Below are 26,111 nucleotides of genomic sequence, written 5' to 3' on the forward strand. Positions count from 1 at the left end.
AAAAATGATGTGAGATTATTTATTTATATTATGTTTATTTTAATTATTTTTTTATCATATATATATATTTAAAAATTTATTACTTCATGACAAAAGACTAAAAAATTAAAATGAAAGACAATATAAAATCCATATTAATATTTAGACACATTTAAATTTTAATTTGAAGCGCAGTAGAAGAATAAATGAGAAGAAGGACCCAGGTAGATCTTCTGTCCTGGTTCCTATATGTAAATCATGTTCGGATATCTACTTTAACCTAATAATTTAGAAATGTAATATTTTGTTTTATAAATATTCTTTTTTGTTTTTGTATTATTTTTTAATTGGTAGGGATAGAAAATTGGTACAAGTGATTTCCAAGAAAAACTGACGAGGATCACCTGTCCTATTTTGTGTTCCATTTAGTGTCTCCGTCTAATTAGAAAATCTTATTTCATAAAAAGTAAAAATTATAATAATATAAATTAATATTTCTACCATATTTTATGAAATTTGTTTGACTTGATATATGGGGACATGATTTTCTTAGGAGAAAAGATGTTTCTCCAAAAAAACACCCCACTAGAGCCTTCCTAGGGGATGAAGATCACATGTCCCCAACCATGCCCATTTTATGTACCAAACCAATTACACATTGACATGTGAATAAAAAAATATTTTTAAAAATAAAAAATGACAAAAATAATACTTCAATTGACTTGCTGCATGAAATGAGACTGGAATATGTGATCCATATCCCTTCATGTTTTTTTTAAAAAGCAACCCCAATAAAGAATAATCCTAGAAAAGAAACCCTACCTTACCTCACTTCTATTCCCCCTCACATCGATTGCACAAAAAGGAAACTAAAGCACAAACAAACTCAACCATTTCACCTTCTATCTATGCATCTATCTTTTTCTCACTTAAAGAAAACTAACCTTATATTAATTCTAGTAAGGTAACACTAGAATCCAAATTGACGAAGTTCCACTAATCAATCTCCACCACCCTTATTAAAAACACGTTACGCCCATTTCCTTGTGCTGGGACGCAACCAACAACAAAAACACTCCTCAAAGTTTAGTTTTATTGATGTGGGGTTAAATGGATACCTTGTTTAGGCTTGTCAGTTTTCAATATCAACATCAACAACAAACCGATAATCAATCTCTGAACTCCACCACAAGCAGAACCACAACATCTAGTAGTTCTAGATCCTCTAGACAACAACAACACCACCAAAACTATCACTTCCAACAAGATCAAGACGAAGAATGCTTCAACTTTTTCATGGATGATGAAGACCTTTCCTCGTCTTCTTCTAAGCACTACTATCCTTACCAACCCCACCACCACCCTCCTTCTACCACCACCACACTCACCCCAACCCCTGATAACTTCTCCTTCTCACCCTCCCGCACTGACTTCAATTTCGAATTCTCGGGAAAGTGGGCCAACGACATTCTCCTTGAAACGGCACGTGCCATTGCTGAGAATAACAGCGCACGTGTCCAACAACTCATGTGGATGCTCAATGAACTAAGCTCCCCTTATGGTGATACAGATCAGAAACTTGCTTCCTATTTCCTACAAGCTTTGTTCAGTCGCATGACCGAAGCGGGAGACAGAACCTACCGCACTTTAACATCTGCATCGGAGAGAACATGTTCATTTGAATCAACAAGAAAAACCGTTTTGAAGTTCCAAGAAGTTAGTCCTTGGACAACCTTTGGACACGTTGCGTGCAATGGCGCAATCTTAGAAGCCTTAGAAGGAGAGCCAAAGTTGCACATAATTGATATTAGTAACACCTATTGCACCCAATGGCCTACTCTCTTTGAAGCATTGGCCACTCGAAATGATGATACTCCGTACCTTCGTTTAACAACGGTTGTTACTACCAGGCTCGGTGGCTCCATCGCGGCTGTGCAAAGGGTCATGAAGGAAATAGGCACTAGGATGGAGAAATTCGCGAGACTCATGGGTGTTCCTTTTAAATTCAACGTGATTCATCATGCTGGTGATCTTTCTACTTTGGATTTGAGTGATTTGAATATTAAGGATGATGAAGCGTTGGCGATTAACTGCGTTAACGCTTTGCATTCGATCACAGGCGTTGGTGACGCACGTGACGTGTTGATATCTTCGTTGAGGAGGTTACAACCGAGGATAATCACGGTAGTGGAAGAGGAAGCTGATTTGGACGTTGGATTCGATGGATTTGAATTTGTGAAGGGTTTTCAAGAATGCCTGAGATGGTTTAGGGTTTACTTTGAAGCTTTAGATGAGAGCTTTCCGAGGACGAGCAACGAGCGTTTGATGCTCGAACGTGAGGCAGGGAGAGCGGTGTTTGACTTGGTGGCTTGTTCTCCGTCGGAGTCGGTGGAACGTCGTGAGACGGCGGCGCGGTGGTCGCAGCGTCTGCATGGGGGCGCATTAAATACGGTGCCGTTTAGTGATGAGGTTTGCGATGACGTGAGAGCGTTGTTGAGGAGGTATAAGGAAGGATGGTCAATGACACAGTGCTCCGACGCCGGAATATTCTTGTCTTGGAAGGAGCAGGTGGTGGTGTGGGCCAGTACATGGAGGCCTTGACCGAAAGGGCGAGTGGTGATGACTCTTTTAGCACGTGCGTGTGGGTAGATTGGGGTTTTTCTTGAATAATTAATTGATGGGTTAAAATTTTCATTTTTGAAATTTCTTTAAGACAATAGGATATCCTTATTGGAGGTTATGAGGGTGGTGATGATTGTATTGAAAAGGAATGAAGTGAATTGTTTTTCATTGATAACTTTTTTGGGCACAAATGTTCATTATCAACATTGGTAACATTCTGGGACTCAATTATGGCTTTGGATACATATGTGTATGATGAATTAATTAAAAGGAATTTGACTTCAATCTTTTAATTGTTATGAAAATTCAGCATTCATAGTCTAGGAAGTAGGAGCACCAAACTTATCTACTTTCTTTTATCTTGTAGTCTAAAGACCCCTTAATGTCGGATGAAAATCTTCTGTATTTTTATTGGTGCCTCCAGTGATGTTTTTGACCAATCAAACTATGTTATTTTATTTAAAAAAGTATTATGAAAATATAAATGAATATTTTTATATTATTTAGTAATACTCTATTAGACAAGGACATAGAAACAATATCATTTTAAGACAGAGAATCTTGTTTCTTGATGTAGAGATGCTAAGGGATTAGGTGAGACCATTTAGAGACTGAAGCCACAAGAGGGAGGCCATTATCATCCCAGCTAGTCTCCTCTAGGGCAAGGAAAAGGACAATGAGATAAAAATAAAGATAAATACATTTTTATTCATTTAACTTAAAATAAATTATATTTTTATCCTTAAATATACATTAAACCATTGTTATTTTCTCTTGTCTATAACTTTTAGGATTGAGATATGTCTATGATATTTTGATGAATAATTAGTTATTTTCCATTTTTATTGAGTTTAAATGTCATTGATCCAGAGAGAGAGAATGACATCGATTTTTAGGAAGTTCACATCAAATAACTTCAAATTTATTTAAAGGTGTTTTGAATTAGTATTCATTTATCTTATTATGATATCCTCAATCACAATGACATTCTTAATCTCATCTAATCATACCCTATCTCATATTATCATGTTTTATTTATCAAAAGTTTATATAATTTGTACATGTAATTAATTGCTACTCATCAACATAGTCCATATAAACTGGATACTGTGTTTGTTAATTGACTATTAAATCGTACGCTTATGAATTTGTATGTGAGAAATAATATAAAGATAAAAAATAAAAAAATAAGACGAAAAATGATTTGTTATAAAAGAAATTATTAAATTTAGATTGTTGAATTTACAATCCAATCATGATCACGTTTTAATTTATTTTATTCCCCTCTTTAAATATTTGGTCCATTTAAAACAAAAAAATAATAATGAATTGCCAATGATTGTAGGAATATTCATTCAAGTAAATAATAATTATTTTATACTTATAAATAAATTAGCTTAATTTCTTTGGATAAAATATTTAATTGTCGCAATCCAAATTCTTAAGTTGAAGCATGGTATTGACTAATAATATTAAGTTCAAGTAGGTAGTTATCCATCTTAGATGTGTGTGTATATATAGTACCTTATATATTATTATTATCTAAGCTTGGTTCTTGTACAAGTTTGACTAAAGATGAGATGCACAATTGTTTATGTCCTTAACTAACCATCAGTGCAAAACATAATTGAGATGGACCGTGCCATATAATCTTATATTTTACTAATTTAGGATCATTAATAGTAGTTAGCCTTGTCCTACCAAAACATTTTAATTTCACAAATAGGGCAAGATTGACTCTTTAAGGATATTAATAAAAACTACTTTTTTTCTTGTTTTTGGTATTATATATCTTCATTTCATAGATAAAAGAATGATACAATCAAAACTACATATTTAACAAACTTGAACCCTTTTTCACTCAGGTCAACACAAATTGTTAGGATGTAAGCAGTTTAACTTAATAATGATCTTGAGATTTAGTGAGCTAAGTAAAATTGCTATATACATAAACCTGCATCAAATTTTGGGCAATAAAATCTTAGGACGGCCACCAAGTTGGGTTAATGCTTTGAGGAATCTCATTAAAAGGTGTACATGTCATTAGTGGGTTAAGGGTTTTAATGGACAGCACGCTATCTTTGAAATAGTCTTGCTCTTTATTTTAATTTCTCTATTGTCCTTGTATGACACTTATTTTTGCTTTATCATCTCCATGACCCCACAAAACTAGCTAGCCTCAAATCAGATTTTTATATTTTATTATGTTTTGTTTTTAAAAAGTTTCTTTTATTCACGTATCAATATGTGATTGACTTTAAGACATGAAATTAAATATCATTTGAGATATATGATTCTCATCCCACGAAACTCTGAAGCCTTTCATGGGTGTAAGATAAGGAAGGGCTTATAACTCATTAGAGGTTACTTTTTCCCATTAAAACCAAAGAATTGTAAGTACATAAACAATGAAAAAGGAAATAATATGAATAGTGGGTTCATCTTTTAAGGGAAGATGAGGCTTGCCCCCTACACGTTAATATACATACCAATTCACCACACTTTTGCATCTTTTCCTATCCTGAATTAAAAACATATTTAGTTGCTTTCTTTTGGTGTTTTTTAAAAGGGAGTTTGATACTGACCCATGCCTTCTTCTGCAAGTTTAAAACTTTAGTATCCTTCTTTATAGCATTGACAACGACCACCTTATGTCTTTATGTTTTTAGGGGACCAGGTTCATGTACAAAGCTAACTCCAATGCATAATTTCCAACTCCTAGTACTTCAGGATCTTTGTCTCTCTGTCTGTTTTAATCTGTTTCGAAAAGAAATATAATTCCTTTTATAATTAAATAATAGAAAAAGCAAAGCTAACCAATAATGATTAAGAAAGAAAATGAGGTCCAAACTTGCATGAAGAATATTTAAATGGATTTGTGATATCTTCAGTTTCATTAAAAATAGCAGGATATGTACTGAGATGAAGATCATATGTCCTCATTCATGTCTCACTTGTTATACCAAGCCAATAAGAAGGCTTCATTCATTTAAAAATAAAAATTATAAAAAAAGAAATTAATATTTTAATATTATTTTGTGAACATTGGGTTTACCCATCCTTAATTACAATAGGTTCATACAAATTGCACACTCCTTGTAGGTGTGTAGCTATATTTTAGACTTCACTTTTTTTTTTTGGTTTCCCACAGGTATCCTCGCACTGGAGGCAATCCTGTCCGAGCCGGGCACATCCACAAATAAGTGGGGCTAACTCTCCCAACGGGCATTTTTTCCATCCACAAGACTCGAACCCGGATTCTTGCTTAAGAGGAATCAAGCATGTACCACTTGAACCAACGTCCGTTGGTTTTTAGACTTCACTTTGAATGTAGCTTTTGTCAAACTAAAAGCATATTTAAAGATTATAAAAAATAAAAACATATTTGGAGTGAATCTTTTTCTTTTTTAAGTGGAGAGAACATATTTAATCATGATACTCGAGTGATTTTCCACTTCAATCATGCAATAAACAAGTCTCACATGGTAGCCACTTTTAACACATCTAGAAGTTGCATAGTTAAGAAGCTGTTGCATAAACCCCATCTAACATTTTGACTCAATCAAACAATTCATGCATCCATGTACAGTTGCACAATATTCCATTCTATGCAACCTTATGCAACTCTCATTGAAGATGTTATCATACACAAACTGTTTAGGCTCCATAGTTACCCAAAAACCTATCCTTTCTATGCCAGAAAAATAGCTGAGCCAGGACCCATAATGCCATTAAATGACCAATATATAACTGCTGCCTATATGCATCTGAAGCAATTCCAATGGTGAAGCTTAAAAGTGGTAACCAAGGAAAGAAAAAAAGAGTCTAAGGTATTAAAGAACAAAAGAGTCTAAGTATTAGATCAGTCTGAAGGGTTATGTAACGGTACAAGGTTGGTGGTTACTAAGATGGCTAATCATGTACATGAGGCAAAGATAATGTGTGGGAAAAACATTGGAAATATCACTTACATTCCTAGGTTATCAATGTCACAATCCCAATCTCCATGGCCTTTCATACTTATTAGAAGACAGTTCCCTATAATTGTGTCATACACTATGACAATTAACAAATCACAAGGTTAGTCACTAGAGAGTGTGGGGTTGTATTTACCTAGACCAGTATTCAGTCATGGTCAGTTGTATGTAGCTGTTTCAAGAGTACAGAGCAAAAATGGATTGAAGATATTGATACATGACAAGGATGGTAAACCATTGAAGAAAACGACAAATGTCGTTTACAAAGAAGTTTTCCAAAATCTTTAACAGGTATTCTACAACTTATTTTACATTATGTTTGAAATATTATTTCTAACTATTACATTTCTTTAAAATAACATATTCAATATCATACTGTACAACAACTTTACATCAACAATCAGATATATACAAAGCAAGGTTTATGAGTTAATCTTTACTTATATTCTCCTTTTTAAAAAAAATCATCTAAATTCATTCAACTTTTTCTAACATGTTTATTTTCTTTAACATTACAGGTCCAATACATTGTACCACAATCTTTACATTAGTATTGCTTTACTATAAAACATGTTTTACTAAGTATTTCTCAATGACAGTTCATTTAGCAAGTTATGTAATCACTATTTAATTAAATTCAAGTAATACATATTATTAACCGTGCAAACGCACGGGTCTCCTACTAGTTAAAGAACAAAAGTGAAAGAATCACTTACATTATCACACATCATATCATAAGTCATAACACAACAGATCATCAATGCTGGATTATTATAAAAAATCAAATCAAGTTCATAATCTTTCCGGATATACACACACTCCCTCAAATTAATCTCAGCTTACACTAATATTAAGAGGTATGAGTCCACTGCGTGTTCTTGAGACTGAAGTTTCGATATCCATGTCCTCAAGCAGTAAGTGAACCTTCCAACAATTGCTTGACATGCAACTTGGTAAGATGTATACTTAGTCTTAATATATATGTATGACCATAGATGTACAAAGGGAACCTGTATTATTTGAATCTGCTCCACCCTTGAGGCAGTCTCCATTTTCTATGCCAATAGATAGACACTCTTGACCACAATGGGAATTCAAAACTGTACTCCAGAGGCTGATCAACAGGTCCTGCCACTACCAAAGGCAACCATACATATCTTGAGTCCCTTAAGTCGGCTGGATTCCACCGATCGGCCATGAACATAAACCAACCTGGGAGCCCAGGTAGAGGAAGCACAAAAGTGCTCTGAGAAAAGAAGGTTGTAACTCGAAACATTTTGTTTCCTCCAATACATGGATTCCCTATTGTTTCCCAGGGGCCCAAGATTGACTCTGCTGCATGAGCCAATGCCTCATTTGGAGCCCATCCTGTGCAGCCCGATGTGATCATGTAATATATGCCCTGATGCTTGAAAAGAGCTGGTGCTTCTCTGCGTTGTCCTACAAGAATCCTTCTCATCACAGACGTCACATTAAGATAATCTTCGGTCAGGGGTCCAATGTGCAGTTCACTATTGTCTTCAGAAGAGTAGATAAGATATGCCACACCATCATCATCTTTGAAAACTGTCATATCCCTGCTTTCATATCCATGGGGCCTTTGGCTACCGAGGTAATCAAAAGGACCATCCGGTGTATCACTGACTGCTATGCCAACAGCTGCTTTGGTATAGTTGACATCATCAATATGCATCCACATCACATACTTTCCACTCTTGTCATTGTAAATAACTTTTGGCCTTTCGAGCACATTATACTTGTGCAGATCATGGGTTTCATTTCTTTCATCTGCTGCCAATACTATTCCCTCATGTTTCCATGTCCAAAAATCCTTTGACGAATAGCAACCAACTCCAATAATGTCCACCTGATAAAGAAAGAGATAAAGACGAGCTCTGTAAAAATGTTATGCACCTGAGTAGTAAATATGCAAAGTTGGTTGAAAGGTATACATGAATAAATAAAAGTATATGGTCATACATGGTACACAAGCACTACAACAAGCACAAAAGTATTGAAATCAGTTGCCTTGAAACATAACAATAATTGGGAGAGCATAACCGTTTAAGCAGACCTCGCATTCATAAAGTAGAGGGAGATAAAGGAAAAGCACATTAAAATATACAAATTAAAAATAAACAAATTAAAAACTTCTACTGGGCTAAGGATATCATTGCTATTGACATGTACTTGGGGATGGAATCAAATACATTCTACACACAAATTAGTTTTACTCTCATTACTCAAGCTAATAGAAAGATATCAAACAAGGAAATGTTGTCCAAGTTATTTGGATACAAACAGAAGTGTTCCAAGCCCACTGTACTTGTGAAATTACTATTCGTCAATTGGCTGGGCGAATTTTGAGTATCATAAAAGAAACTTCACTGACTTACGCCACCATTTAAACTCTTAGGAATCAGGTGAGGGAAGGGAACACAACATAGAAGGTAAAAAGATATGTAAATTCTTCAACTCATGTAATAACTTCAAGGAATCAGATAATTTCGGAGAAGCATTTTTCTAGGATTGTTAACGTTGCAGAGAAACTAAGATCTCCTGGAAGTTAATACTTCATGTTCAGTAATAAGAATATGTGGTGCATTTCTGAGCCTTAGATGGGAGATAAAGGCTTTCAATAAATAACCAATTGAATTCTGAGCCTTAGACCAGTGAAAAAGCTGTACGTAGAAACTATGCAATTTCAATTGCCAAAGCAGATCTATCTCATCTTCTTGGAAAGGTACCGCCAGCAATTCTATCCTCGCACTTTATCTTGTAAAATGCACCTTGCACTTTAAGGGATCAATTCCATAAGGTTTATATCTCTTAGGATGGCTCATTTTTATTCTCTCGATAAAAGCTTTATGTTGTTAGTTTGGTCCAAATTGAAAAGACTCTTACATTTGCTAATACCTCCATGACTCCACTACTCAAATCGAAAGGTCATCACATATCCCTTTTTCTTCGACTAGCAAGAATATGGAAATCTTGTGCCAACAACAACAAAATCTAGAACCAAATAAGACTTTGAAACAAATACTATTACTCAGCCAAAGACTTCAATTATTATGGATGGTACTAAGTGTTTAGAAGTTGAGATATGGGAGTTACTTAAATGGGTTTGAAGACCACCTTTAAATGAGAATCCAACAAGAGTTAACTGTGTGTCGAAGTAAGCAACTTAGGGAAAACATGCACCAATACAGATTTGAGCATCAAAGAAGTATCTCTAAATAACCAAAATATGCAACCACGTAATGACAAAATATTGATTTTACATAAAAAGATAATAGCCACTTCAAGAACCATCAAATCTTTTTAATAAAAAAAAAGTAAGGTACCTAAATTCTGATAGCCATGAGGGTGGTTACTAACTTTCAATCAAAACAAGAGTACTCACAAATAAAATAAATTACCCGAGCAGCTCCTTTCTTGTGAGCATGGTAAGTTGGCCCATCTTTGTATTCACCGTACCAATAGTACGTCCTTGAACTTTTATCATATAGAATGCCTCCTCCATGAGCTTGAATAGGATTTCCATCAGTATCTAACCAAATTCTCCCCGGGTAGTAGTAATAACTATCATTTCCAGCAGCCTGAATTGGATCTATAGCTCTTTTATGACCAGGAAAAAACACATGCCTCATTTGAGAATTTTCGTCCAAGAATTCATCTATTAGTGTGGTTGGCCGTTTAGGTTTAGGTCTGCGTTTTTCTGCTCGAGGGGACCTCTTTCCCTTTGGAGGGGGGACTTGAAGGTGCTCCTCTTCCACTTCTTGAAGTTCACGAAATTGGGGATGATGACTCACAGGCAATAGAGACTCTCCACTCTCTCTATCTTTGTGATGAATATAGGAATATAAATGAAGGAAAAGAAGGAATCCTAGCAAGCTCCAAACTATAACAGATGTAGAACACCTAATCCCTGCATTGCAAGGTAAAGTTGCTGATTTTTTGTATCTGTTCTTCATCCTCATTTTCTCTTCCTTTTTATCTTCAAGATGATGCTGCAGTTAACAAAATGCAACCTATGGAAACCTGATAACGAGACAAATATTAAAAAACTGCAAATGAGAAACTGAAGTATTGTGTAATTGGAGTACTCTCCTTTTCAATTTCATGAACTTTACATATAATTTTAATCGCAAAATTAAAGAGCAAGTCCCAAGGGACAAAATCTTGGGCCTCAGTTTTTGTGTCACTGCGTGTGACACTCCTCTGATTGGGCAAGACAACAACAACAACCAAACATTTATCCCATTAGGTAGGATCGCCTACATGGGTCGAACGACACCACAATGTTCTATCATAAATCAGGTTCATTGACAAAACATTGATATCTAAGTCTTACTTAATCATTTCGCTTATGGTTTTTCTTGGTTTCCCTCTTCCTATAGGAATTGGACTAGCCTCCATTGATCTACTCTCCTTACAGGGGCTTCTACCAGTCTCCCCCCACATGTCCAAACCACCTAAGGTGTCATTCTACCATCTTTTCTACAATGGGAGTTACTCTAATTTTCTCCTTAATTCATTCATTCCTAGTCCTGTCTAGTGTGTCCACTCATTTCTAAGTTATTAGATATTGAAATCACTAAAGTATTTCCGAATAAAGGAAGTGGCATAAGGGTGGGACAAGAGATGTTATTACCATAGTTATTCAGTGGATTGGTATAAGTCACCCTCTCTTCCTCTCTGGTCAGAAGTATTTCAAAGCACTATCTACCTACTGGATTACCTTATACTTCATACCTAAATATCAATAACCATCATTCTTCTATCATTTTAAACTTCGGTGCTACAAAATCACGATTACTGCAGTAACATGTCAAAAGTCACAGACCCCAGGAAAAAGGAAAACAAAAAACCGATTTTTTCAATTAAATCAAAGGATTTAGATTTCAGAATTCAAGCCCATATATCAGATCCAAAGTCACAGACAATAGAGGAATTTCTTTGCAGACTATAACCATAAAAAAAAAGATGCATGATAAGAGGAAAGTGATGAAGAAAAAGTGAAAGAGACTCACCTGTTAGCACCAGAAGTATGGAATGGGAAAAACTCCCCGACATGCGGCTTTGTTGATTGTTTTTCAATGTCACAGATAACACAGTGAAAAGAGACCAAGTACAATATCAGAGATAAAATGAAGAAGAAGATGATGATGATGTTGGGTAGGTATAATTAACTTGGTTTGGATCTGAGTCTTAGTTTCATGACATTGATTTGCAACCAAAGCTGTTTTTTTTTCTTCCTTCTTTTTTAACTACTAAAATTGCCACTGCCTTTTGGACTCTATACCCCAAACATAATTCTAGAACTTTTTGCCATTAATAAATAACAATGCCCATTCAGCTCTTCTTAATTATTACTAATGATTCTTGAGATACTGTATTATCGGTAGTTGAGATCTTCCTTCACTGCTGCATCAACTGAATGGAAATGTTAACCCATGACATAAATACTAATCTTTTTAAAAAGAATTTACATTAATTTGAATAAAACAATTTTAGAAAATATGAAACTTTGTATACAATTTCAACTCATTTTAGGGTTAGAATGAGATGAGATATAATATGATGGTAGTTGATTAATTTTGGTCTTCGATGCTCAGTGACCAGTAAGGTTAAGACAGTTAACGACATCTCAGCATTTATTATACATAAATAGTTCAGACGGGGATCACGATTGTTCATCTAAACATTACTGTTATTTTAATTTCTCTCTCTGTCATGTGAACGGGACAAAGCAATTTTTGATTTTTTTTCTTTCCCTCTCTTGGTTTGGCAAATATTAATACAATTATGTACCCATAAATGAATATTTCAAACAAAGAAGAATTGATCAGACACTAGGTTGAAATAACATTTTGAAAATAGTTCAAACAAAAGAAAAATACAAAATTTTTAAGTGGTTGTTACAACTTGCATTAAAGAAACTGATCATTTTTTTTAAAAATTATAAATAATATTGCTTTTTGACTACGCTTAATCTTCGTGGTATCAAACTTTGCTTAGAATAAAGTTTAAGTTTTTACCTTATAGAATAAGTTCTTTTTTTCTTCAAAGGTGAAAGCACGAATATTTGATTTATCTTTTTTGGAGTGATTATTCTCTTTTTTAACGGTTAATGGGATAATGTGTTAATGTTGCTCCGTTCAAAATCTCGTTTGTGCATTATGGTTATTCAGTAACTCTTGAATAATACTTCTTTAATGTAGTCTCATTCGATTAAGAGTATACGACATAAGACAATTTATAGAAAGTTTAAAGCTAAACTGTTTATATCTATCTTTAAAAAACTTGAAAAGGGAGCAAAACAAGGTGACAAAGGTTGTTGATAAAGGACCCCAGCAACAACCACGTGAACAAACATCCAAAAGAGAAACAAAGCGTGAGAAATTAACGCAAATAATGAAAGAGATAAATGAGAAAAAAGAATTATTATTTGATAAAATAAAAATTCAATCTATAAAAGTCTCCATACCAAATATTCAACATAGTTATATGGTCATGAACTCGAAATCAATACTAATTCCCATGAATAGGGGTGTCAAAACGGGCTATGCCCGCGGGCCAGCCCGCATTGCCCGCAAAAAAATGCGGGCAGGGCATGATATTTTTGCCTGTTAGCCCATATTGCCCGGCCCGTTTGCCCGCTTTATTAGTGGGCATTTTAAACGGGCTTCGCGGGCGGCCCGCGGGCATTACATTCTACACTTTTAAAATTTTAATCCAAGACTTTATTATTGTTTGGTTATTTTATAATTATTATTGCATACTTGTTAGAGAAAATTATTATCTAATATGGTTAGAGAGACATGTTTTGAATTATTATTATAGAAACTTTGAATTATTATGTAATGTGGTTATGTAAAATGTATTGATTTACTGTATAATGTACTTGATAACTTAGTATTCACAATTGTTGCTTTTTTAATGTAAACAGGAAAATGCCCGCACAAACATAATTCTAGAACTTTTTGCCATTAATAAATAACAATGCCCATTCAGCTCTTCTTAATTATTACTAATGATTCTTGAGATACTGTATTATCGGTAGTTGAGATCTTCCTTCACTGCTGCATCAACTGAATGGAAATGTTAACCCATGACATAAATACTAATCTTTTTAAAAAGAATTTACATTAATTTGAATAAAACAATTTTAGAAAATATGAAACTTTGTATACAATTTCAACTCATTTTAGGGTTAGAATGAGATGAGATATAATATGATGGTAGTTGATTAATTTTGGTCTTCGATGCTCAGTGACCAGTAAGGTTAAGACAGTTAACGACATCTCAGCATTTATTATACATAAATAGTTCAGACGGGGATCACGATTGTTCATCTAAACATTACTGTTATTTTAATTTCTCTCTCTGTCATGTGAACGGGACAAAGCAATTTTTGATTTTTTTTCTTTCCCTCTCTTGGTTTGGCAAATATTAATACAATTATGTACCCATAAATGAATATTTCAAACAAAGAAGAATTGATCAGACACTAGGTTGAAATAACATTTTGAAAATAGTTCAAACAAAAGAAAAATACAAAATTTTTAAGTGGTTGTTACAACTTGCATTAAAGAAACTGATCATTTTTTTTAAAAATTATAAATAATATTGCTTTTTGACTACGCTTAATCTTCGTGGTATCAAACTTTGCTTAGAATAAAGTTTAAGTTTTTACCTTATAGAATAAGTTCTTTTTTTCTTCAAAGGTGAAAGCACGAATATTTGATTTATCTTTTTTGGAGTGATTATTCTCTTTTTTAACGGTTAATGGGATAATGTGTTAATGTTGCTCCGTTCAAAATCTCGTTTGTGCATTATGGTTATTCAGTAACTCTTGAATAATACTTCTTTAATGTAGTCTCATTCGATTAAGAGTATACGACATAAGACAATTTATAGAAAGTTTAAAGCTAAACTGTTTATATCTATCTTTAAAAAACTTGAAAAGGGAGCAAAACAAGGTGACAAAGGTTGTTGATAAAGGACCCCAGCAACAACCACGTGAACAAACATCCAAAAGAGAAACAAAGCGTGAGAAATTAACGCAAATAATGAAAGAGATAAATGAGAAAAAAGAATTATTATTTGATAAAATAAAAATTCAATCTATAAAAGTCTCCATACCAAATATTCAACATAGTTATATGGTCATGAACTCGAAATCAATACTAATTCCCATGAATAGGGGTGTCAAAACGGGCTATGCCCGCGGGCCAGCCCGCATTGCCCGCAAAAAAATGCGGGCAGGGCATGATATTTTTGCCTGTTAGCCCATATTGCCCGGCCCGTTTGCCCGCTTTATTAGTGGGCATTTTAAACGGGCTTCGCGGGCGGCCCGCGGGCATTACATTCTACACTTTTAAAATTTTAATCCAAGACTTTATTATTGTTTGGTTATTTTATAATTATTATTGCATACTTGTTAGAGAAAATTATTATCTAATATGGTTAGAGAGACATGTTTTGAATTATTATTATAGAAACTTTGAATTATTATGTAATGTGGTTATGTAAAATGTATTGATTTACTGTATAATGTACTTGATAACTTAGTATTCACAATTGTTGCTTTTTTAATGTAAACAGGAAAATGCCCGCAGGCCGCCCGTTAGCCCGTTAGCCCGTTTTAAAACGGGCAGGGCATGACTTTTTGTCCGTTAACCAATTGCGAGCATGCCCGGCCCGCTTAAATTATTGCGGGCATTTGCGGGCACGGGCTAAACGGGCCAGGCGGCCCGTTTTGACACCCCTACCCATGAATACTATTACTCTTCTTATTTGTGAAAGTTTCACATGTGAATGCTAATTCCCATGAATATCTTGTCAAATACATGGTGATCAAGATGTTCTAAAACATTCTCACCTTAAAATATAAAGGTATTACATGTAACCTTCAATACATACTTGAACTCTCGTTATACCTATAGTTCTCATGAATATTTAACACTTTCTTAGTTTTGTTCTACATGGTTTCAAGACCTTCCTTTCAATGCTTAATAAAATGTTTTTGTAAAGTTTTTAAACATATTATTTATTTATTTTTTGTTTCTCAAATGCTTTACAACGTTACATATATTGTATGTTGCAAGAAGTTTAAAACCGGACACTAATTCTTATATATTGTAGTTTAATCAATTGAGTTAATTGTGCAAGACTGTTTTAAAATATATTTTCTGGAATCGGGATTCTTCATCCATGTTTCAAAATTTTAAAGCAATAAACCATTGTGCGAAAGTTAATTTCCACGGAGAATTCAAGAATCATCGTTTTTTATCTTTATGGAATGGTAAAATCATAATTAAATATTGATCAAAGATCCTATCCATTACCTTTTAACTGCAATTACTAATGTTTTATTTGCTTACTTCTTCAATTCCTAAAGGGTAAGTTTCATGTTAAGTTGTTAACCTCACGTATGAGTTCTATGGGTGAACTATTTTTATTTTATGATAAAGTTTTATTAAAAAAGAAGAAAGGGAGGGTGAAGTATAAGTACTGCTTGATACATCTTAGTGGTTATATGTTCCAAATAATCAATCAAACTTTATAAAATAATATTAAAAAATAGTTTCAGTTTTTTTTTATTTTTCTTTTAATCGAATGAAACTTTTTAATTGGCTTAAGACACAAAGTAAGACATGAATGATGACATATGATCCTCATACCATTTTCACACTTACCTATGTGTGAACTATCAATTACCAAATTCAAAATACATAGCTCTTTTTATTTGAGATACTATTGTACACATGATGATTTCAAAAGCTTTCAGTGCGATATATTGCATGTGTTTGGCAAGACTCAGTAGGGAGTTATAAGTTAACCTTATTTGATCAAAATTAAGGATGTGGGTACATTTGGTTAGATGAGATTTTTAGGAAATGGCCACAACTTGTCTTTGTCTCTGATTTTTTCAGTAACACGCATCGACTTAAAATTATAATCCATGATCTGATAATAAGTCTCATAAAAGTTACTTATGTATGATACTCTTTTGACTTGCTCTCCTCACTATATACCAAATCTAATTTTTTACCATAAAAAATTGAAAGTAAATAAAATTTCCTAAAATTGGGAGTTCGGAATCAGAAAGACATAGATATTTTTGCCAAGAAAAGCCCATGCGGCCCAGGTCAATACCAAGAATAGCGTGACACTAGCGAGAAAAAATCATAGATTGCCACAACAAATGTAGTTGAAAACACAGACAATTCTACGTTAAAATGATATATTTACTATGATAATTTGGAACTAGGAATCAAGAACTAGCGTTCAAAGTCGTCTAGCAGAAGAGCCTAGTGACGTTGTCATTGTATATATGTCATGTAGTTATATATTAGTACATAATATTAATATGAGTCTATTCTATAGTTACATATTATTTACTACCAGTACCTGTGCATGTACACAGAGGATGATGGATCGTACTATACGTATGTAATTTGTTTTCTAAGTCCAATTTAAATTTACAATCAAATAATTAAAGAGAAGAAGAAAAAAAGATTCAGCTACATACTGCTTGTTTCGAACACATGGAAACCTCCATTGCAGTCTTTGAAATGATGCAAAGGATCATGTCTCTCGAAACTCCTTTCAAGAACAGGGAACCTAACACTAAACCATTGTTGAAACAAAGGAGCAGGAATCAATGTTATAAAAAATAACAGACGAGTTTTCTGGGATTTTTTGTTGAGCAAAAACAGATTTGCTGTCTCAAAATAGTGGGAACTTTTTGAGTGACTTGTTCAATGGGGACCAGCTATCCCACTTTTTTGTATCTCATTGTGTCCCAATCTAATGAAAAATTGACACATATTTGAAAACAAAAATAAAAAAAACAAAAATAACATTCTTATATGATTTGGTGAAATATGATTGACTTGGGACACAAAAACATTAAGTTTTGGGATGATGTGGCAAACATTTTCTCAAACCATGTATACTAGTAATGAAAACATATTTTTGTTAATTAAAATATTAAATATTAAATATCTATTATTATTATTTTAATATCATTTGTCTAACTGACACATAATTTGAGACTCTGGACTCCAGTAACTTAATTAATAATATCTTGTTGCAGGGTTTTGAGAAAAAACATTGGGTTATGTTGAAGGGAGTGCAAATGGTAATGTTAGAGATATGGATAACGAATCAGGACCCGAAATTGTTGGTTACAAGAGTGAAGGAAATGATCACTTTTTATTTGTTTTCGTCATGCTCTATGTATTACACACTACGTGTCTTTCTCCCTAAGCTTTGCTTCATATTGATTCTAAGACTAAGATTCCTTGTTTTAAATGGTGTTTAATTACATGTCTTAAACTAATTAAAATGTGACTTTTATTTTTAAAACTTTTATTTTATTCATGTTTCAAAATATAATAGACTTAGGACTGAGAATAAAACACGATTGGAGAAAAGTAATCTTGTCTGTTAATTCTCCCCCTTTTGTTTTATATCGTCTGCTTATGTTCTCATTGCCTTTCCAAGTTCCAACATGTACACAAGATTAATAAAGAAAACTGGTTTTGTTTCATATGCATCTACCACCATCCGTGACTCATGTTAGAAGTTAAAGAAATTATAAAATAAGTAACAAACGATGTATTGAGAACATTGGACTAGGGCCCCAATAATTTCTCTCAAAGATGTAACAAACGTTTTACCACACAATAAATTGTGTGTAGCTTATGTGATGCAATATTTATATTGTTAGTGTATAGATTTATGTATAGTTATTATGTCATTTATTATTTATCTGAATTACTTTTTTGAATAATCAATACTTATTAAATATGAATGATAGATAATATAGTAACAATGTATAAAAATCATATATTGTTAGTGAATACGTTTTTTTAATTGTCTATATTATTACATACTTTTTTAATTATCTATTAATACTACTCCATTGGGTGCCAATTTAGAAATTCAAAAATATTAATAGGTACTTTTTTAATTATCTTATTAGCACTAATGTATAATTTGATGAGAGATTGTTAGTAGAGTGATATTAATGAAAAAATAAATTTTAAATTTCAAAAATAGAAATATCTATCAAATTAGCTATAGTGGTACAAGCATGGTTCAATTTACAATTAACTGATTGCAATTCTTATATTGCTAGTAATTTTTATATAAAATAAATTAATCAAATCAATTATTAGATTGTACATTCATATCCTATGGATCTCCAATATTAAATTTCATAGAAATCTAACATTATTTACTAATATACATACAATAAGGTTTATAATATATATATATATATATGTTTAAGTGTTTTGTTAACCGGACCAGACCAGATGGTCTGATCAATTTAACCACTGATCAGACTTGAAAATGACTTTGGTTTGTAGCCTTAACCGAGTGAGGGGTTGGACAGCTTTGAACCGGAGAAATTTCAGTCAAACCATGTTAAACCTGATTGAACTACAATAACCTGGGAAGTGAACCAGACCATTTACTTAAATTTTAAAAAAATGGAACATTACTATAATATTTTTGTTTTACTTCTATAGGGAAAAATATTATTTAAATATAATTATATAAAATTTTGTATCTATATATAACTACATATTTATAGATAAAATGATAAATTATATATGAAATCATCCAGTCTTACTAGACAGTTTAACCTTTTTAACTAGATAAACCTAATATGAGATATCTTTCGGTTTGATTTCTGACTAGGTGTCACAACATTTTTAAATATATAAAAATTATGATATTTGATTATATATATTAATTAATTAAATCTAATATATTATTCATTATTATTTATTAGCAATGATAAGTGAATTGAGCCATTATCCAGCTCACATATGGCATCCTGACAAGATGGCTTTGATTGGTTATCATCACTTTAGATATTCAATCTTATTTCATTGTCATACACGCTCCATAATAGAGTACCCTTCTATTCCCAAACATTGGTGCCAAGCGTAACTGGGACCCGCCGTAATTAACGAATATGATTGAATATATTATCCAGGACCGTTCGATCTGAATATTATAATAATTAATAAATAAATAAAAACCTGTGGGTAAGATATGAGATGAGAATGAAAGGTTAAAGTTTATGTGAGAAGGTAGAAGAAGGAAATTGAGGTAATTGGATTTTCGAAACAACTAGATCCTCTCTCTCTCTCTATCTCTTTGAAAGAGGGGATTCCTGGATCTGATTTCTATTTCTTTTCTTTTTTGTAATAATTTGGTGATCAAGATTCATAACAAGGTTAAACAATGGGGCTCTGGGAAGCTTTTCTTAATTGGCTACGCAGGTTACTTTTCTTTCTTTCATCATCTTGCCACACGAAATTTTTACTTTTTGTTTCTTTTAACGAACAAGTTCTTGTTATTGTATGCTATTTTAATTATTTTAATTCTTGCATGGTTTGTTTGATATGTCTATTATGTTTTATAATTTGTAATGTGTTGCGGAAAACGATTAATTTGTGTTTTAATGTTTTCTTGCTTTCGTTTCTGATACCCTTTTTATGATGTTCAGTGCAAAGTTTGTATCTGTATTAGTTTGACAATTCTGTTTATGCACACGTTATTTTCTGAGTAAGATTATTTTTGATAGGCTTTTGATTCGACTCTATCTGCTTCTTTTTTCATATCAAGATTTGAAATCATAGGTTGCAGCCCTGAAATGAGATAATTTTATATATGTTTTATTGTTTTATGTGGATGCGTGTATCTGAGTTCAGAATGGTTAATATTATGTTGTGAATTTGTATTGCAGCCTTTTCTTTAAGCAGGAAATGGAGTTATCTCTGATAGGACTTCAGAATGCTGGAAAGACTTCACTTGTAAATGTTGTTGCTGTAAGTATCATAATCTTGTTCACTTTCTCTAACCAACTTGTTTTCATAGTTTATACTATAGGGTTGATTAACTGATAGTTTGATATATATTTTCTTGACATTGTTCCTGCTTTCTAGACTGGTGGGTATAGCGAGGACATGATTCCCACTGTAAGTTTTGTTCACTTTATACTTTAAATTATTGCTTTCTCATCTACATATTAGTATTTATGAAGTTATGTATATATTATGAAAGTACTATTCTGATTCCAGGTGGGATTCAATATGAGGAAAGTAACTAAAGGCAATGTTACAATAAAATTATGGGATCTTGGAGGCCAGCCTAGGTTTCGCAGCATGTGGGAACGCTACTGTCGTGCCGTTTCTGCCATTGTGTAGGGAACAAACTTCTTACGCCCTTCTGACTTTGAAATTATTATTATTCTATAACTGATAAACGTTACACTTCTCTTGGGAATCAACTATTGTGTCTACAATGTAGAAATGTTTGATATGATACCTTTTCTTGTGATATAGTTGTGGTCAATCAAGTCAAAGCCCTGGTTTTGTTATTGTTCCTCAAAAGTGCATTGTTGTTTTTTCAGTTTTCTTGGTAGTTCCATTACCACCAGTTTATATCCTGTCTAATTGTTACTATTGGACTAATGGTCGAGTTATCTTTTCTTCCTTGAACCTAAACAAAGTTCCTTCTGATCAGTGGCAATTATGCAAAACCACTTCTCATTTAGATGCCCTATTAAGATGTGCTTCCCTTGTGTACTTATATATTATTTAAATTGACAAACATACTTTCCTGTCCCATAAAAAGCATATTGAAATTTGCCTGTGCAAGTTTATTTAATTTATGCCTTCTAAAAGCGATATGTCTCTGGCAGTGAGTCCTATTTTATATTGGTTGTCTTTATCATGATTAAAACAGTTTGTGCAGCAAGGAAGTGAGTATATTTTAGCTTCTTGAAACTTTGCACAGACTTGATTATCCTTCAATCAGTTGTGGTTCCACATGTTAAAAAGTTAAAACTTTCACTTTGCATGCTTTGCTGCTGCGTATTCTAAAAAGACTTGGTTATATATAGATGCATCTTTCACGTTTTCTGTTTAATCTGTGATTGAGTTGCGTATTTCCTACATTTATTTAACTGCATCATATTGTTCAAGTTTTCCTAATTGTTCTCTCCTTTTGCATTTACACCTTGAGCTGGTAATCTTTGTGATACTTAACAACCTCATGCTATCTGATTTTTTTTTTGCTGCAGCTATGTTGTTGATGCTGCTGATCCAGACAACCTTAGCATATCAAGAAGTGAACTTCATGATTTGCTGAGTAAACCATCATTGAATGGTATCCCTTTGTTGGTGTTGGGGAACAAGATTGACAAACCCGGGGCTCTGTCTAAACAAGCTTTGACAGACCAAATGTAAGATACCTGTCACTTTGATTTTTGTAGTCTTGGAAAAATAATGGATTAACTAATCTTAGAACGTTACAGAAATAAATTACTTGAATACTACATTTTCCTTCTAACTTTAAAATCTTTTACTTATTATTTTAGTGCTCAAAATTACTCTTTGTTGTGCAGGGATCTGAAGTCAATTACTGACAGAGAAGTTTGCTGTTTCATGATCTCCTGCAAAAACTCAACCAACATCGACTCTGTTATCGATTGGCTTGTAAAGCATTCCAAATCAAAGAGCTAAAACCTACTTTCTGCTTTGAACTCTAATGTAATTTCTCGGTGAGACGTTTCGGGATTTAGTGGAGGCATCTGCATGTCTAATTTGGTTGTTGATTAATTTTGCTTCCCTTTTTCCGATGCTTTATAATGTGACGCCATTATTGTAATATAGGGAATTTATCGGGATGGCATACATGTTTACTTCAAGAGTAAAACATATGGGCATTGTTTGTGTAGCTATTTCTTTACAAATTCATAGCACTGCATTTGCTGAGGGAATTGATGCCTTTGTTTTTGTAAATTGGATTAGACTTGTTCCATTGGTCAGCAATGTGTGATTTCTTGTTAAGTCCATTGGTCTGTCAAAATATGCATATAAAAGGCTTCTTTCTATCTGCTGTGTTTGGATATAATAACATGAGCCAAATGGAATTGTTCCTGATGGAATGTGATGAAAATAACGTTGGGTTGTGTGTGGATATTTTGGGATGGAATAGAATAAAGTTTATGTTACATTGTTTGGAAAATGATTGTAATGGTAAACCTGATAATTTTAATTTTAAGGGGAAAATAATAATAAACAATAAGTTCTTTCTCTCCTGACAAAATGTTTCATTGTTCATTCCCCACATGTTCCAGATTTAAAAGCCTAAATAATGTACATATTGAATGCACGGAGGAAGCATAGCAGCAGAACTATGACCTCAAGCCAATATACTGTTTCACCTCAGCATGCAGAAGCTGACACCATCTGCACAAATTTGTCAAAATAAAAGAAGGTAAGCTAAAATACTATGGAGGCACCAAAGTAAGGTGGCACTAATTAAAGCTTACTTAAAACACCCACAACATTCACAATGTACTGAACTGTGTTGGGGTCTCAAAAGTAAGAAAGGTGGCACTAGTGTTAACTTTCACCAGAAATTTTGTTCTAAGATGATATTTAGCTGAGATCTTGAGACACATTATTCAGGAATAATTGATTAGGCAGCAGGAAATGATGGAATACAACAGCAGAGTGTTTGTTGTCGGAAAAATAAAAGATAAGCTTGGTAAAAATTGCACAAAGATATTGGGAAAACTAACTACTTGCCGAAAGCATTCATAACAGAGAAAGAAAGGAACTATGAATATCACAGTTATAGGCATTGATTAAAATTACTAGTTAAGGAAGCTTACCAAGGAAAACTTTTTTTTGCATTTAAAGGCCTTTAATGCCTTTGCAAAAACTTGTGCAGCCTCTGCTTCAGCTTCTGCCTCCCTAGCTGCTGCAGCCTCAGCCATAGCAATGGCAGCTTCTGCCACTGAAACTGCTATTGCAGCCGCGGCTGCCACTTCTTGAGCTGTAATGCCCTTAATTTTTTATGGCTCTACGTCAATTTGGGATTTTGAAAGGTCATTGACACCAGTCTTCTCTGCTTTTGGAGAATCTTTAGACCTCTCTTCAAGGAGTAAGGTGGAAGAGCGTCTTCTTTTCTCAGAGCTTGATGGATTTGATGAAATCATGTACTTACGCTTTACCTGTCATTAGATAATATCTATCATTGTCACAAATGATCCAAAAATTATCTCTGATTCATTTTCCTTCATACACAGGTTTTTGCAGGTGGGGATGCTGCTTCTTTGGTAAATTAAGTTTTTTATAAGCCAAACTCAATATGAGCTTCTATAGTATTAACTAACAATAAACTTACCTTCATTAATTTTCCACTTGCCACCATATGCTTCAGTTTTGTTGATAGTAACTTTTCGAGGTTCGGTGGAGAGCAATATTGATCCTAATGACGTGAAAAGCTTCAGAATTACTTTGGATGCAATGGTGCAGGTAATCACATAAAGAAAAATTATATTTCTAGTATTGTGTCTGTATTCACCAATGTGGTAAGTTAATCAGATTATCTGACAAGACAAACAATATATAGCATATTATGATTGGTTGAATTATGGTAACCTTTACTGAAGCATAGGATGGCAAAAAATTAACAGCTACTTACCTGTCAGGCGAGAAGACCTGTTAGGTTGACAAGATGAAATATTCAAATAAAAATAACGTGAAATTTTGGCACTCAATAGAAAAGAATTATGTCGGTTTATGTAATAGTTAGTGGAAATCACTGGTGATTGATAAACAATATAACTCTATGGAACTAAGAGAGGAATACTTCCAAACAATGTATAAGCTTTAAATGTCATAAACTTGGAAATGATAAAGAAAAACTTATAGTTGAATGCTTTGTCAATGAACATGATTTATGATAGAGCATTATGACGTCATTTGATTTATGTAGCCAACCCCACCTAGTGAGATAAAGGATTGGTTGTTGTTGTAAATGTCATAAACTTGATCACAAAGCAGACTGGCAAGTTGGCACATATATTTTGTCAAGATAGGTAATATATCAATCAATATAAGATATATATATCTAAAAGGAAACCGTCTGATAATGGAGTAAATGAATATACTTATAGTCTAATTTTAGATGTAAAACAATTCATGAAAAAGAAGAGGCTTGCAATAGCAGAAATTAAGTAATATATGTAGCATTGGTTTTACATGCACCAACATTTTGATAGTCCTTTGTTTCTTAAGATGTTCAGGTTCTTGAACCATAGGGGGAGAAATTGAAAGGCTCATACCTCTATATAAGCAGCAATGCCAACCCTGTCAGAACCCTTTGGCTCCTTCAACTTGATAATAGACTCTAATATTAGAGTGTCCAACCTGCCATTATTAAAAATCGTGTTCCAGCCATCAATGAAAAACATGCCAAAAAATTTATAGAGTTGATGGAATGTGGTCATCAGAAGCAACACAAAAGAAGATAACTAGTTAAGAACTGTTTTTAAATACAATCGGAGCCAATATATAGTAAACTGAATTATACTTTTAGTGTATTTTTACCATGCTTGGAGAAGAGACGTCATGAAGATCAATAAATAATGAAGAATCAAGATACCATGTACTCCAAAGTTCACCAAAAAATAGCAAAAATGGCTAGAAATTTAATTTAATTATTTATTCATTTAAGATATTTAAGAGATTGGTAACCAGCACCTTGATTTATGCAATGTTAACTAGTTACTTGCAAGGAAAGTAATATATATAATATACAATGTTTGTCCATGTGCTACTCATCAACAAGACTAAACCAACCAAACACCACAGACCATTTATTTTCTCTAAAGAGTAAATGAAAGATATGCTTAAGTGGAAATTCTGTAACCTTGATATTTGTTCTTTTGAATTAGATGTTCCACCAGAAACTGACCGAGGCTTAGTAATAGCAACTTCTCTATCACAGTGAGCTACAGTACTCGAGGCCATAAGGTTACATTCCGTGTGGTGATTCACGAGTAAAGCACGGTACTGTGACTCCGTGACGGTAGCATGTTTTTGGCGATACATTCCATGAGCTTGTGACTCCATCAACTATCAGATTTTATGCACCAATTCTTATCATTTCAAACACAACTTGTATCATTTCAAACACAACTTGTATCATTTCATACTATTCAAATTGTAAATCGAAGCATATATACGAATACACTTTGTACACCGTATACCATAAATTTCACAATTTTCTCAAAGCAAATAACAGCATATATGCTATTATTGATCTACAAACACCATCAGAATGCTAAAAATAAAGCAACTTGTAAAACACATTTGATCATTCAAAGATTATAGTCAAATAATAAAAAGAAAGCTTAAATTCCCAATCATCAATCATTGACCTTTAATTCCCAAAATGAACTTTAATTTCATATATTAAACATCCAAAAATGTCAAATTCCCACTACTAGTACCTACTTTAGTTACAGTTACACGTAAATGGAATCTTGGTGTGAGAGAATCAAATAGAAATCATAACGACAATATGTAATCATCTTAGAATTATTAAATCATCTCAAATTGAAAACCTAGATGGTGTTATAGGCACAAATCGTTTTGACCCAGAACATTTTTCGATTAACTGGGGAAGAACATGAGTACGATA

General features: G+C 33.2%; 3 protein-coding genes and 1 pseudogene across 4 annotated transcripts; 2 read left to right on the plus strand and 2 right to left on the minus strand.

The window, feature by feature from the left end:
• On the plus strand, window positions 829-15,252 carry LOC109348815 (protein SHORT-ROOT-like). Its single transcript, XM_019589380.1, has 3 exons — window positions 829-2,595; window positions 3,026-3,029; window positions 15,242-15,252. The coding sequence occupies exon 1, from the start codon at window positions 1,090-1,092 to the stop codon at window positions 2,578-2,580; it is 1,491 nt and encodes a 496-aa protein (XP_019444925.1). The 5' UTR covers window positions 829-1,089; the 3' UTR covers window positions 2,581-2,595; window positions 3,026-3,029; window positions 15,242-15,252.
• Window positions 7,265-13,700, minus strand: LOC109348816. 2 transcript variants are annotated; one of them, XM_019589383.1, is made up of 4 exons: window positions 13,549-13,700; window positions 11,612-11,875; window positions 9,998-10,588; window positions 7,265-8,445 (listed from the first exon to the last, which is right to left on the minus strand). In XM_019589383.1, exons 3-4 carry the CDS (start codon window positions 10,556-10,558, stop codon window positions 7,594-7,596), a joined length of 1,413 nt encoding a protein of 470 aa, XP_019444928.1. In that variant the 5' UTR covers window positions 10,559-10,588; window positions 11,612-11,875; window positions 13,549-13,700; the 3' UTR covers window positions 7,265-7,593. The 2 variants fall into 2 exon arrangements, with proteins under 2 accessions (XP_019444928.1, XP_019444927.1); XM_019589382.1 differs by having other exon boundaries at window positions 9,998-10,619.
• LOC109348818 (ADP-ribosylation factor-like protein 8a) lies at window positions 19,662-22,465 on the plus strand. Its single transcript, XM_019589384.1, has 6 exons — window positions 19,662-19,888; window positions 20,356-20,437; window positions 20,555-20,587; window positions 20,690-20,811; window positions 21,694-21,855; window positions 22,018-22,465. The coding sequence occupies exons 1-6, from the start codon at window positions 19,851-19,853 to the stop codon at window positions 22,133-22,135; spliced, it is 555 nt and encodes a 184-aa protein (XP_019444929.1). The 5' UTR covers window positions 19,662-19,850; the 3' UTR covers window positions 22,136-22,465.
• Window positions 22,594-26,018, minus strand: LOC109348817 (annotated as a pseudogene).

The sequence above is a fragment of the Lupinus angustifolius genome, chromosome LG06 (genome assembly GCF_001865875.1).
Source record: "Lupinus angustifolius cultivar Tanjil chromosome LG06, LupAngTanjil_v1.0, whole genome shotgun sequence".
NCBI classification, from domain to species: Eukaryota; Viridiplantae; Streptophyta; class Magnoliopsida; order Fabales; family Fabaceae; genus Lupinus; species Lupinus angustifolius.

Coding starts and splice junctions, on each gene's coding strand:
- LOC109348815 (XM_019589380.1), top strand. CDS start 1,090: ATGGATACCTTGTTTAGGCTTGTCAGTTTTCAATATCAACATCAACAA.
- LOC109348816 (XM_019589383.1), bottom strand. CDS start 10,558: ATGAGGATGAAGAACAGATACAAAAAATCAGCAACTTTACCTTGCAAT. Junction 8,446..9,997: donor ACAAGAAAGGAGCTGCTCGG/GTAATTTATTTT, acceptor TTTCTTTATCAG/GTGGACATTATTGGAGTTGG.
- LOC109348818 (XM_019589384.1), top strand. CDS start 19,851: ATGGGGCTCTGGGAAGCTTTTCTTAATTGGCTACGCAG. Junction 20,812..21,693: donor CGTGCCGTTTCTGCCATTGT/GTAGGGAACAAA, acceptor TTTTTGCTGCAG/CTATGTTGTTGATGCTGCTG. Junction 21,856..22,017: donor CAAGCTTTGACAGACCAAAT/GTAAGATACCTG, acceptor TTTGTTGTGCAG/GGATCTGAAGTCAATTACTG.